Raw genomic sequence first — 13,696 nt, 5'->3', positions numbered from 1 at the left:
AAAAGTAGTTAAGTGAAAATGTTTCAAGTCTGTAATCAATGACAATGCTTTTGAGAACTGACTTATGAATATAGAGGGGTATGAAATCACTACATTATAAATAAAACCTTTGTCATCAATATTGGAGAACAGAGTGAATAATGACATTAAACATGCTCTGCAGTTATGCTTCACTTTCTTTCACATAAACGATGTATTTACAAAAGAAGATAAATAAATGTAGAAAAAAAAACCAACAAAAAAAAATCAAGTAAACAAAAAATCATGCTGCATTACGTGACTTTGCAGTGGAATGTGCTATTTCAAGCTTGGTACATACTGTGAATACCAGGATAAAATAATCTGTTCAGCACAGTGAAGTTTGAGTACTTTTACTAGAGTGGCAACTGTTGCAGGCAAAGGAGAAAAGGAAAGATTTCCCACCTACACCTCCCCTAGGTGATACATGAGGAGATGGAGAGAGTTAAAAGGACAGACAGAAAAGCAGATATCTAATTTATTATTTAACCGTTTGACAAAATACTGGTTTCCCTGTTTTGGGGACTGATCCTTCTCTCACTCCAGGAGCAAAACTGAGCCCAGGCACACGAGACCCTGCTTCAGCTGCGCAGCCATCCCCGGAGGTTAATGCAAGGACTCCTACGTGCATGTGTGCAGTAGTTACAAGACCCTGATGGCTTTATTACCCTTGAGGCCTCCTCTTCGGTATGTCAGTGTACTCCTAACCTGCAGCCACATGACGAAAATTAAACAAAGGTTTGTTGCATTTGTTGCTGTGGAAATATGAATTCAGTTGCTTCAGTTTCAATGGGATTTCCCTCCTCCCCCCACCCCTCCCCCCTTGTTTTTTTGAACATTTACATTTTTATGAAAAGTAAAGAAAGGAGACGTTTGTGACAAGCAAAAAGGGAGGGGATAGCCCCAATTCATCCGTTCCCTTCTGCCAATTCTCTCTCCAGCCCCCACCACATTTTTCCTCGTTAACTGTGTTGGGGCAAAGAGGTGGGAGTGAGGGAATAAAAGCATTCCTGCATGTCTGGACGAAAGAAAATAGATAAAGGAGGAAAGTGAAAGGGGAGGGGAACAGCGGCCAGGGACTTGAATTGCCAGTGAAACGACGCTTCTCCGGCCCCCCTTGTCAGATAATAGTTAACTCGGGGTTAAAGATTAATACTCAGGCAAAGCACTGTATAAATGGCCCGGGCAAGCCGAATGTATGTGAGGTTCCTCCTGCTCTCCAGGCCGCCGAGCCGCCCTGCCCCGGCCCCTGCTCAGCGGCATGAGTGGCCCGCGGTGCGCGCTGTGCCGCGCCTGGCTCCCGGCGCTGCTGCTGCTCCCGGCGCTGCTGCTCCCGGTGCTGCCGGCCGCCCGCCTGGCCCGCGGCGCGCAGCCCGTGCTCTGCGCCCCCTGCACCCCGGAGAGGCTCGCTCTGTGCCCGCCCGTCCCGCCCGACTGCCCGGAGGCTGCCCGGCAGCCCGGCTGCGGCTGCTGTCAGATCTGCGCCCTCGGGCCGGGGCAGCCCTGTGGGGTCTACACCGCCCGCTGCCGCCTGGGACTCCGCTGCCACATCCCCGCGAGGGAGTCCCGGCCTCTCTCCGCCCTCATCCAGGGGCGCGGGACGTGCTTGCCCGCCAGCGAGGTGGAAGGGATGCGTACCGAGGAGCCGGCAGGTACCGAACCATCGCGTCCCCGCTCCGCGCCGCCTCACGGGCCCGGTCGGGAGCTGCGCGCCGGGCGCTGGGCACAGCCCTCGCCGAGGGCTGCCGGAGGGATGGGCAGGCGCGACGCGGGCTGCGGGAGCCAGAGGCTGGGAACATTGAGCGAAGTATGAGCGAAGTTAGGGAAGCGTCTGAAATACGGGGAGGCTGGAATGCACTTTCCAGGGAAACGTGCTCTGACCTGTTCGAGGTGAGGCACATCCTGGTGTGCCTAAGATGTTTGCAACAAGCTAGTACGCTAGAGTCTGAAAGCACGAAAACCCTAAAGCATTGTGGTGGAACAATGCAGAATAACTACAATAAAGTATCTGGGAGGCTGCAGACGGCAGCTGGAATAGGACAAATGTTTTATAGGCTTTGGTTATGTCCATCTCTAAAAGTCATGATAGAGAATGAAAAGGCTTTGTGCCTGGGAATAAAATGTACCTGGAGCAATGGAGTGCTGGCCAAATTATCTTGAGGCAAAAAGGCATCTCAAGCATCTTAAACTATATGATGGGCAGGAACTTCTTCAGTGTTATTTTAGTATTTTTCAATTTATTATGATTATAATTATAATTAGGATGATGATTGTTATTATTATTATTTTCATCATCACTACTGCTATGTCTATGAAGTGATTATTAACTCAGTAGCATTACAAAAATAATCATCATTGACTCAAAATAACAATAGCCATTAGTAGAAGTAAGTGGAGTTTCTCTTGTAGTTGAGGGGGTGGGGAAGGCAGAGAACAGTGACCAAATTGAGTATTTAAGCTACCTGCATTAAATTTGATTTGATTTTTCCAGAGTTAGCTTCATTCCTTCCTTCCTTTCTTTCTTCCTTTCTTTCCTTCCTCAATTTCTCACCTTCATTTTTTCTTGAACATTGTCAATCCATTGCCTGTTTACAGCCTTGATCCAGCAAGTAATTTAGACACATAAAAATTTTATCCTATGACGAATCACCTGCAATTGCAAAGAGCTTCTCTTGCTTTCAGTGGAAGAGTTCACACATGCTGATTTAGGCACTGGTCAGGCAGAACAGTGAAGGCCATGATCAGGCAGAAACAAATATTTTCTACCAGTTCTTTGCTATTTGGTCTACTGCAGGTCAGCAGGAGCAACTTCTGGCCCCTGTGAATTGCTACCCCTTCTTATTTATGAATAAGAAAGAGCAAAGTACAGGATACCATGGGATGAGGTCTTGACCATTTCCTCTCATGATTAAAATCAGAAATACATCACTCTGACAAAAATCTAAATTCATTACAAGTTTAACTTCAATCTTTTCTCATATAGCCAAGTTTCTACAACCCACTGTAATCAAGAAGGTTTTTTTCACTTCTAACAGATGGGCTGCAACTTCATCTTTGGGATTCAAGTAATTTTGAAGGATCATAAAATAACCAACTTGTTGGAGAATAGCTGCTGAGCCCTTCTATGAATTTATTACCAAAGTATAATTTGCCATGCTGCGCATGTAATTAATTCCTACTGGATCTACTCTAATGGATGTCTTAGTTATTACTTTTTTTTTTTTTTTTTTTTTTTTTTGGTTTATCTTTTTCTTCACCTTTTTAAACTTTGAGAAATAAATGCCAAATTTCACTGAAGATGTTTACCTTAATATCATTCACTTCCAGATTCTATAGAACCTGATGATATGCCTCTGGAAAGCACTGAAATAACACAGGATCAGCTGCTGAACTATCAGTTGATGTTTCCCATAGGCCAGGATAAATCCATTCCCTGGAATTCCATCACTGCATATGAAAATATGAAAGCGAAGAGAATATCTGAACTCAAGAAATTGAAAGAGCAGGTGGGTTTTCTTTGTAAAACTTTCAGAGACCATTTCAGTAAAGCCTTGCTCTACTGAATTTCTAGCAGCAACTTTGAAATATCAGTCTTTTGGGCAGCTGGCAAACCAGCTTTTGGAATGTTCTCATCAGATGCTTGAGGAACAGACAAAACGTCAGGAGCCATAATAACAGGTGTGCATCAGGTATGTCCTAAACAGACTTCCTGCAGAGCCTGAATGTTTCACCATATTTACAATCAGATTATAACCTTCCCCCTTAATTTACAGGAATCTACATTAAATTCTTGGACTCCTTTTTTGTTTTAGTTAAGAAAAGTCCGACACACAGCAAAATAAAAGGGAGTCCTTCCATGTAGTTATTGATGAAATATCAATGCAAAACAGAATGTGATTCGCGCTGATCACAAGGAAACACTGTTAAGGGTATTCATGTAGAAAGAAGACCCCTCAACAATTAAAGTGGGGCTCGACGCTGCAAAATCCTAGTGGGTGATGAGAATGTGAGGCCTTTGCAAGCAGGTTTGTGCTCCACGTGAGGGCACCAGAGAACCACGGTCAGACCGGTCCCAGGCGGCAGCAGCACCCCTGCATTACGGAGCTGGGTTAGCTGGGCAGAACAAAAGATTTGGCTCGTAATGGTCACTGACAAAATGGAAAAGAAAAAGAATAAATATACTAATCACCTTACTTTAGGAAGCCTCATTCCATATCCAGAACAGAACTTAATCACTGATTTAGTCTGAACTGTTATGTACATGTGCTGTTAGCTGCAGTTCTGACTTTTAGGGCTTCTGCTTTTCTCACCCCGAACCACAGATAAACCCACAGACTGGAATATGACAGCTTATGTGAGGGGCTAGCATGGGTTAGGTTTTGCAAAAGCAGAGATTATGTTTTCACTCAAAAAGTAGAAATATTTGTTCGGTTTCTTTTCCTTTCTTGTACTGATTCAAATGTGTTAGGTACTTTTGATATACAGAAATTGTGACTTTGAAAAAGAGAGCCAGCAAATTGTGAAAACAGTGAATATTGCAAAGAGTTCTTCATTCCCAGTTCCAAGAACTTTGAGGTTTAGTCCCAGAGCTACAGAATGGCTCCATGTTGCTTTGGCAGCGAGTCTGTCCTGTACAAAAGATAACAAACATTCAGATATTTGTTCTTGCACCATCTATGTGTCTTGCACCTATCCTCCATATATCAACAGAGCACAAGCCATGGCAACCTAGAAAACGTGACCAATCTCATGTACCAGTCTTCTAACTTCCGCCTCCCTATAAGAGGGGAGATTGTATCCTCTCAGCAGTAATGTGTTTACTTAGTACAAGTTAAATTTTCTTGAGTGGCAATTTAAGGACTAAAATCCCCATGTTTATAGAACAGAAAAAAAACCTCAAAGAATAAAAACAAAGGTCTGAATGCAGCACCAGAGTTTTCTGGCTGTGGTTTTACTGAAAGAAGAAAAACTACATGCAAAACAGTCTGGTGTAGACTTTATGCCTAATAAGTATTTTCAGCTTTTTACTGTCTATATTCTGATCACCTTTTATGTAGCTGATTTACTTGTGATTTTGGTATTCACTGTCCTGGTATTCTTGCAGGGTCCTTGTCAGAAGGAGCTCTACAGAGCCCTGTATAAATTGGTGAAGGCTCAGCAGAGAAGCAGAGGGGAGATTTACAAATTTTACTTGCCCAACTGCAACAAGAATGGATTTTACCACAGCAAACAGGTGTGTGCCTTTTCCCCCTTCTCTGCTCACAGCAGTGCTGCTACTAGCCTGATACAGCCAACCCTTTCACAGCCCTCTGCTCCCAAACTCACAAGTTTGCAGCAGGTTGTGAAAACAGGGATACTTGGTTTGTCCTTCTCTTCAAGGTGAGCTGCATGCTGGTGGCTGTCAGCAATAGAGGCAGAAGTCTTTTTCCCTTCACAAAACAGGTTCACTCAAAGCATTTTCCCAAATATTTTAACCCTATCTGTCCCACGTGCCTGATTTGTTAGCATTCATTCAGTTGACATTAATGCATAAGATCCACCATACTCCTTGCCAAAACCCATTGAATATATAATAATCAATATGTAAAGAGAGGGTTCTCAGCTCACAGGCAGTGGAAAACCTACTTAGGCAGTGAAAAAAAAAAAAAACAAACAACTCTTTAGAGCAAAATTGACCTTCTGAAGGCCTAACAAAAATACTGATTTGTGCTGCCTGTGGATTAGGTTATTTGCTCATTTCCATTATACCCTCAAAAAAAAATCTATTGGAAGTTACAGTGAGAGTAACCTGCAAAACTAACTAAAGCTTCGAACCTCAAGCCACACCCCGTAACCACAGGTCATGCACACAAATTTAGTAGGTCAGCATAATTCTGTGTCACCAAGACTCTTTGGTTTTGGGGATGGCATCACCGTGTGACTCACAAACACTGTGACCTGGGATCTAATCAAGTACAAACAGAAACCAGTTTAAGCCCCTCCTCAAGAAAAAAAAAACCCAAACATATAACCTTTTTTGGTTCCTTGTGTGAAGAGACAAAAAGTTCAATCACTGCTCTCACCCTATGAGATTGTATATTCTGCCATCCATCCATTTCTCACACTGGCACTGGAAGATATTGCTTTTTTGGCTTCTTTCTACTGCTGTTTACCAAGGACCGGACAGTTTTAAGTCTGAAGTTGCTCTTGTGGTAGCTGAGCTTAGGTCTTGGTTCCCTAACCAAGTGTGTTGTTTAGAGGCTCTGCAGACCACTGCATTTAAAACAAGCCTGTGCATGGCAGGTCCCCACCTTCTGACCCTAATTGTGTCCAACACCTCTATTGGCAGTACCTCACAAGTGATCTTACAGTTACTTATTCAGAATTTTTTTTTTTTTTTTTTTGCTAATAATATTCTAGTGTGAAACTTTGCTGGATGGAGAATCTGCTGAATGCTGGTGTGTCTATCCCAAAAATGGCAGAAGAATTCCTGGATCCCCAGCAATTAAAGGAGACCCAGAATGCCAACAGTATCTCAGCTCACAAGAATAAAACTAAACCCCAAGGTTTTCTGTGGGGCCTGTTCTAGTCAGGAACCATTCCAATCAGGAGCCATTTCACTGAGGTAGTCTTGTGCACCTGATTTTGAGTGTATGAGTAACCCCATAAAGTAACATTTTTACTGCACTGAGATTGCCTACACGTTTAAGTGACAAATGTGAGCTACTTTAAGATCAAATCCTACAATCTTGTATATTTTGTTTGTATAATATTATATATACTCTCATATGTAAAGCTGATGAATTATTTATTTCGCACTGCATGTATTTTTGTCTCTATGTGTTGTTACTAATTTATATTCTCAAACACTTCATAACTTTATATTTAAATACTTAATATTATTGTGCTTAAATATATGCATTGTGTTGGAGGAATGCTGCAAAGCCTTCAAATGGCGTAGCTATTGGAAAAAATTGGCTTGTAAACTTGCATTTTTGTACTATGTATTTATAGATGTAAAGCTGAATTTTTAAAAATAGATTTCAGTAGAAAGCATGCTTAGACACTTATTTAAAACATGTTTTGTTAACATATTATGTTACTTTTACACCTCTGTTTCAATGCCAGTCTGTTTCTTAAAAAAATATTATATACCAAAGCTCCTGATGGGACATTATTTGTATATTTTTTTAAACATATGCACTGGAAAAATGGCAAAACACAATATGATATTCTGCACTACCTTTGATAAGCATAAGTCGCTCATGATGTTAACAATATTATTTAAAACGAGCTATTAAAAGTCTTCTGCTCTGCCTTTGTCTCTTGTTTTCTACTTGTTTCCCTTCAACAGTCTGACCTCAGCAGGAAAACAGGAAAATTCTTGCAAATCTACCTCCTGAATGCCGTGTTCCTTTTACCTTTGATGAGTTTCCTTCTTTTGGTCTCCCTGCCCCTTTGCCCTAGTCCTGTCCTCTCCAGTCCCAGCTGTGCCATGCAAGCCTCTGTCTTAGACAAAATAGCAGCCTCCAGGGGAAGTTATTAAAAGATTTTCTGGATAGTAAATCTGGATGCCTTTTTCCACTCAAATGCCCAAGGCAGCAGTATTAGTATATTTACAAGATAACATCAAGACTGGAAAGAGCCATTTCCTGCACAGAAAGTCAGAGGTTATAAAAAGGAGGCTGGGAAAAAAACAGCCTCACACTTTTTTCTGAAAGCAAAGGGTGCTCCTGGCTTGGGATATGGTTCATTTCCCTCCCCTTCATGTTCCTTTAACTTAGTGATTGCAGAGAAAAAGAGAATGCAAGTGACTGCCATTCTGGCTTCAAGTTGATTTTGTTCATGGAGAAACGGGTTTGGGAGTAAGCAAGTGGCACAGGTGAAAACAGTCTGCACCAACCCTTCCTATGAAAACAGGCGGGGAGGGTAGTGATAACATTTTCCAAGAGTCTGGCAGAAGTGAAAACCTAAAAGTCTCCTGCCATTTGCTGGCACAAACTCTGAGTTTTAAATGGGAGAGGGAAGCTGTTTGTTGAAACTGCAAAGTGAAAGTGTAGAGATCTCTGCTCTCCCTGTCACGTTTCTGTGGCTTCATACGTTGCCCTTGCTGACTGTGTTGTATCTGCATGCCAGTGTCTGCCAATCCAATGGGGATCTATTAAACTGCTCTAGATTCAAAAGTGTGGACATACTACTGACCTCCTTTGTGAAGCCTTTTGAGATCTTCCCAAGGAAAGCACTACAAAAAAAGCAGTCTATGGTATTGGTAGTGTAACTAACTACTGTCTAACATCTCTGTATTGAGCAGCTGTGAAACATGGCTAAAAACTGTGTTACAGCACCACATGCACTATGTCCAAATGCTTGGCAGTCTCTGTATCAAAATAATGAAGAAGCAGCAAGTTTTGGAGTCCTTTTCAGGGAGTCTGCTCAGCACAGAGCAATTGTCATGGCATTGCCAAGGAAAATAGTGAAGAAAGGAGGGGAAATCATAGACTCACAGCTACAGCACACTCTTAAGAGTACTCTGACTGCTCTTACCCCACAGACCTTGCGTAAATGTTTATCTCTAAAGAGCAGAAATTGATTCTTTTTGTTGGGATTATTATATATATAGGGAAACATTAATAGTTTATGTAGAAATAGTCTATTTGCAGAATAGCAATCCAGTGGACAGCTACTTCCAATGTTTTGCAGGGTGGAAAGTTCCCATCCTAGCTGTAAGAAATTTGAGTTTTCAGTGGGGACAGGGGTTTAGGAGATACTCTTTCCTCTAATGGTTAAGTACCAGAAGCAGAAGTTACTGTGTACAACATTCAGGAATGATTGGCCAATTTCTTAGAAGTGTTTAGCCCCTTACTTCCCACTGAAAGTGGCAGGGGAGGAGTGCCTCATCTGCAATCTGGCCTCCTATGACATCTTGCCAGGACTCACCAGGACAGACATCTGCTCAGCTGCTCTGGGATGAGCTGTCAGACTAGAACCAGACTCTTCCATATACTGGGATTAGGACTAATGCAAGGAGGCAAAGCAGGCAAATTTTATCTTCCTTATGAAAATGCTGCTGGAAGCTTAGTCTACATTTACACCATAGATGACACACACCTTGCTTTGTCCTAATTTTTATGATCAGTCTCAAACATCAGGGTGAAAAATCAAAGGTCTTTAGTTTTTCTTTGTTTCATTTTTACTGTTTGTGGAGCACTTTGGTTTTGTGGTTTTGATGGTTGATTGTTTGTTTTTTGTTTTGTTGGAGTTCTCTTCTCTTCTCTTCTCTTATCTTCTATCTCTTCTTCTCTGTATCTTCTCTTCTATCTCTTCTCTGTCTCTTCTCTTCTCTTCTCTTCTCTTCTCTTCTCTTATCTTCTCTTCTCTTCTCTTCTCTTCTCTTCTCTTCTCTTCTCTTCTCTTCTCTTCTCTTCTCTTCTTTCCTTTTCCATGTGTCAGCTGGCAGTGCTGGCTTCAGTGTGTGCCTGCTGCAATGGTTCCTCCTGTGCTGGCAAGCCAAGCCTGGTGGGAATGAGTGTGCACACAAGGAAGGTGGCACAGGATACTCACCCAGCTCAGGTGTGTGGCTGAATGTGTAAAGCAGATGTACTGATCCTTGTTATTTCAGCTCCCTCCCTTCATATTCACTTGCATCTCTCCTACTCTACCTAAAAAGAAATTAGCTGGTGGGAAGGTCCTAGATGAGCATCTGTGATGTTTGGTTCATGTCACCTGAGAACCCTACCTACCCAGTTATCGTTTCTTCCTGCCAAAACCATCAGGTTTGCTGCAGCAGAGTTTTTTCCAGTCATGCATCCTCCTGCCCATGGCCTACTGCCAGCTGCAAAATATTCATAGCACAGAAATGAGGTCACTGCCCTCTGTACCTCATTTTATACCCATTGTTTCCCCTATAGCTGTCCAAAGACAACCAAAAATCACCTGGTACAAGCACCTTTGCTTATACTGAGTCAGTTCTGCTCATTGCTTTGGTGTACAGCAGAGACACATTTGTATCAGCTAGAGCTGGCAGAAAGTGAGGGGAGAGAAAGGAGTAGAGAAATGGTGGTGAAGGGTAACCAACCCTAACACTGAAAGCTCATATCAGCATCTCTGTCACTTCTCTCCCATAAGACCACATGCTTTGGAAAAGAAAAACTTAGGGAACATCTTCCTGCAGACCCAGTCCAAAATGCATATTAGGATATTAAGCACATGTAAATTTAGCCCTTTACAAACAAACATATCCCTTTGATCTTGCACTTGCTAATGTTAGTCTTAAACACAGAAAAAAAATAAAATTAAAAATTAAAAATGCATCATTTATAGCTTTCTTTCCTCAGGGAGAAGAAAAGTGGGAGGGAAAGGAATGGCACATGGCAGAGATGTGTCACAGGATTTACTGCCTTTCTGGAAATCACTCAGCTCCCATAGCACTAGATATTACAAGGGAATCCTAAAAAAATGCTAAAACAGAGCAGGTTTTTTTCTGCAAAGTCAGAAGTAAAGATGCTTGATCTTTACCAGCAGTTTAGCAGCACTGACTTTTCAGAATTATGTTTCTACACACATCCTTGCTTTGCTATTGTTGAGCAACACCAATGTCTAACCCCTGCTCAACCCATAATAATAATAATACACTAAAAAAAAAAAAAAAAGCCTTTGAAAAAAAATAGATCCAAGCTACTCACTCCAAGCTAGAGTCTCTCACCATGCTGCGAGTGGTCAAGTGGTCAAGTTCTATATGTTCCTTTAGACAACACTTTTGAAGTTGGTCTACTTTTCCTCAGCTATCACTCCACTGATAAACCACTAGCCTAAACAGTCTCCCCAGGCTGCACTGAAGATAGGTCTTATGTTTTCTGTTTGCCAACACATTTCTCATTTATGGACAAATAGCTGTATTGAGAATTGGGCAGGTATCCAGACTGCACAGGAAAGTAGGGTCTGAGCATCTTAGCAAACACCTAATTGTGTTTATTTGACTCTGGGATTCAGGTAGGTGATATATATTGGGTAACAGTAGCAGAGCTGGTGTGAGTGGAAGGGTTCTCTTACTGACATACCACCCTACATTACCTAGCCATTTTTAAGTTAAAGGTGTGAGAGAACAAGGAGAGGATCTGTTGGGAATACAGCCATTTCACTCTGTATTACCAGTAAGTACCAGTGGAGCAGGAGCCCAAATATACCAGCACTTGCATTCTGAGTAATGAAAATAGCTCTGATGATAGCTCTGCCAACAAACAAAGGCTTTATTTTCCTTCCTTTTCTCCTCCCTTGACTTACAACCTCCTCCATAAAGCAAAGTTCATGCAAGGAAGCTACTGTGAGGGTACAGGGAGAGGGGTAGCATCCCATGAGAAAGACATTGGGAGCAAGGGTGCTCTTAAATGTTGCAGAAAGTTTAAATGAATAAATTTAAATTTAGTCCATTCCAGATCATAGCTGGTTTATTTTGAAAAAGTTCCTGCTCATCTTTTCAGACACCTTCTTGGATTATCAAGTTTGAGTGGCAGCATGGGCAACCCAGCAGAGACAAGGGTACACAAGGGAAGGCAGGGGCTGTGCAATGCTTGACTCCTTGCTGCTTCCTTACTAGCCACTAGCCTCCATCAGGGGGAGTGCCTGACCAACAGACACAGCTCTTCTAGCAGAGCCTTTGTGCTACAGTTCTGCTAAACTGAACACAGCATAGGCAGTCTTCCTCTTGCTCTCAGTCTACTCCAACCCAGACATAAGCTAACAAAAAGCAGCCTATTTGTGCCTATACTGAAGCTTTTAATTGCATAATCATGCAAACTGCAATGTACCAAGCTGATGTGGAAATGCTGAGGTTCTTTGGAACAGCATCTTAGTGTGGGATGCCTGTGGAGGCCTAGAGCAAATGGTGGCAATAATAGTCATCATCTTTCATATTTTTTCTTTGCCTGAAGTTTCTGTTTATTGCTGCTTTGGCAGCTAAAGTATTGCTTTTAGCCCCATCAAGGGAACAGAAAAAGGACATCAGTAACATACTACTGGTAGCTTGGTAATAGCAGCTGTAGAAACGTATGGCAGCATCTGAAGGCTGAAAGTTGCGTGCAGCACCCCTGTGATAAAACAATAATCAACTGTGCATGCTCAGTTAGGTCTTTTTTACTGAGTGCAAATTACATAGGAGACATAGGAACCAAGTTTCACCTTGAATATTCTCGATATGGCATAAGCAGGCAAAAATACCCTCTGTTCTCCAGTTGCAAGGAGTGAGGAAATGCACTCTCAACCTGGCTCTTGTAAGCAAGTCCTTCCACTTTTGGAAGGTATTACCACAAGTGGCTATGGAAAGCAGTCCTTCTCAGAGACATTTTCTTTGGAGCTTTTCAGATTAGGTGATTTTTCTGCATGAAACCTCAGCTTTGTTCTGCAGAGATAATTTTGCTACCTTTCGTTCCATCCCCACTCATGGGGAGAGCAGTGGGGTAAAATTAGCCTTGACAGAGAAAGGCTCTTAAGGAATTTGGACAGGTCAGCAGAAGTAGAAAGCCAGGATGCATACAGCAGTAGGACATGAATTCTACAAGGATAAAATGAGATTTGCAGCATTACCCTCTGCTTTTGCTAATACCTGGTCTCCATTTGTTTTTCAGCAGCAACATTCTGCCTTGAAGCCATTTGCATTTTTTATCATATGTACAGGGTAAAAGCAAAAATAAAGTTTTTTTCAATGGGATTTTCTCTAAGGCTGGTTTTTACTTCTGCAAAATTTGAACTGGAAGAAGTAAATAAAATGCAGAGTTTTAAGACTGAAGCTTGTTCTGATGAACAACAAATTTATACTAGTTGCCATCTTACCAGAATATTTTCTTTTGGGCAAAAAATGTTGTAGCATCTTCTCAATCAATATATTGCATAATGTAGACAATCTCACGTGCTGGAACTTGGGACACCAAACTGCTGCTGATAGGCTCACAGGCCCATAGGTTCAAAGGATGCTTTATGTTGGAAGAGAACTCTGGAAGTGACCTGCTGCACCCCTCCCTGCTCAAGCAGGACCACTGGGGACTGGTTGCCTGGCCTGTGTCCAGATGGCTTTTGAGTATCTCCAAGGATGGACACTCCAAGATACCCACAGGACATACCAAACCACTTCTCTTCTAAAGGCCTTGAACCTATTTTGCCTGCTTGCAGATGAAGCCATTACTGATACTGATCACAGAAATCTTGTCCTTGGAATACTCATCCTTTTTGGATCTTATTTTTGGATCTCTCAGAAAAAAAACAAAAAAGTGGGAGTTGGGAAAGAAAAAGGAGTCCCTTGAAATGAGGAAGGAAGCATTTTCTTCTGGTAGAAATTAACAGAATTGAAGGATTTCTAAAGGCACAGCAGGACCACAGAGAAAACAGCTATATATATAAACATTTCATTTTGTATACTAATATGCTTTCACCTCCAGGAAAATTGCTTAGTACTTTTCACATTTTAAATAAAATTCCTATTGCTAATATGTGAAATCACTGTGGAGCCATCCTTGCTTGCAGTTTTAGAGTGACTAGAGATATGCAAAGATGACTTCCCAAATAGTTTGAAAAACCACTACTTAAATTAGGGCTCAGTTCAATAAGGAATTATGCTGTGTAGGGTTTCTATGGAATTTAGTCCAAAAAAGTTCAGACTGTACTAAAAGTGAATTAATTCTGTGGTTTTGGTATTCAATGAATCCTCCTT

At 41.9% G+C, this 13,696-nt stretch overlaps 1 protein-coding gene across 1 annotated transcript; it reads left to right on the top strand.

Annotated features, from left to right (window-relative positions):
• The first annotated feature begins 1,279 nt into the window (after window positions 1-1,279).
• IGFBP1 (insulin like growth factor binding protein 1) lies at window positions 1,280-7,320 on the top strand. Its single transcript, XM_030229668.2, has 4 exons — window positions 1,280-1,670; window positions 3,346-3,524; window positions 5,123-5,251; window positions 6,418-7,320. Exons 1-4 carry the CDS (start codon window positions 1,280-1,282, stop codon window positions 6,547-6,549), a joined length of 831 nt encoding a protein of 276 aa, XP_030085528.2. The 3' UTR covers window positions 6,550-7,320.
• Window positions 7,321-13,696: the final 6,376 nt, after the last annotated feature.

Source organism: Serinus canaria, chromosome 2 (genome assembly GCF_022539315.1).
Source record: "Serinus canaria isolate serCan28SL12 chromosome 2, serCan2020, whole genome shotgun sequence".
In the NCBI taxonomy this organism is placed as follows: domain Eukaryota; kingdom Metazoa; phylum Chordata; class Aves; order Passeriformes; family Fringillidae; genus Serinus; species Serinus canaria.
Note: the sequence above shows the minus strand (reverse complement) of the source record. Positions and strands in the feature narration are given on the sequence as shown.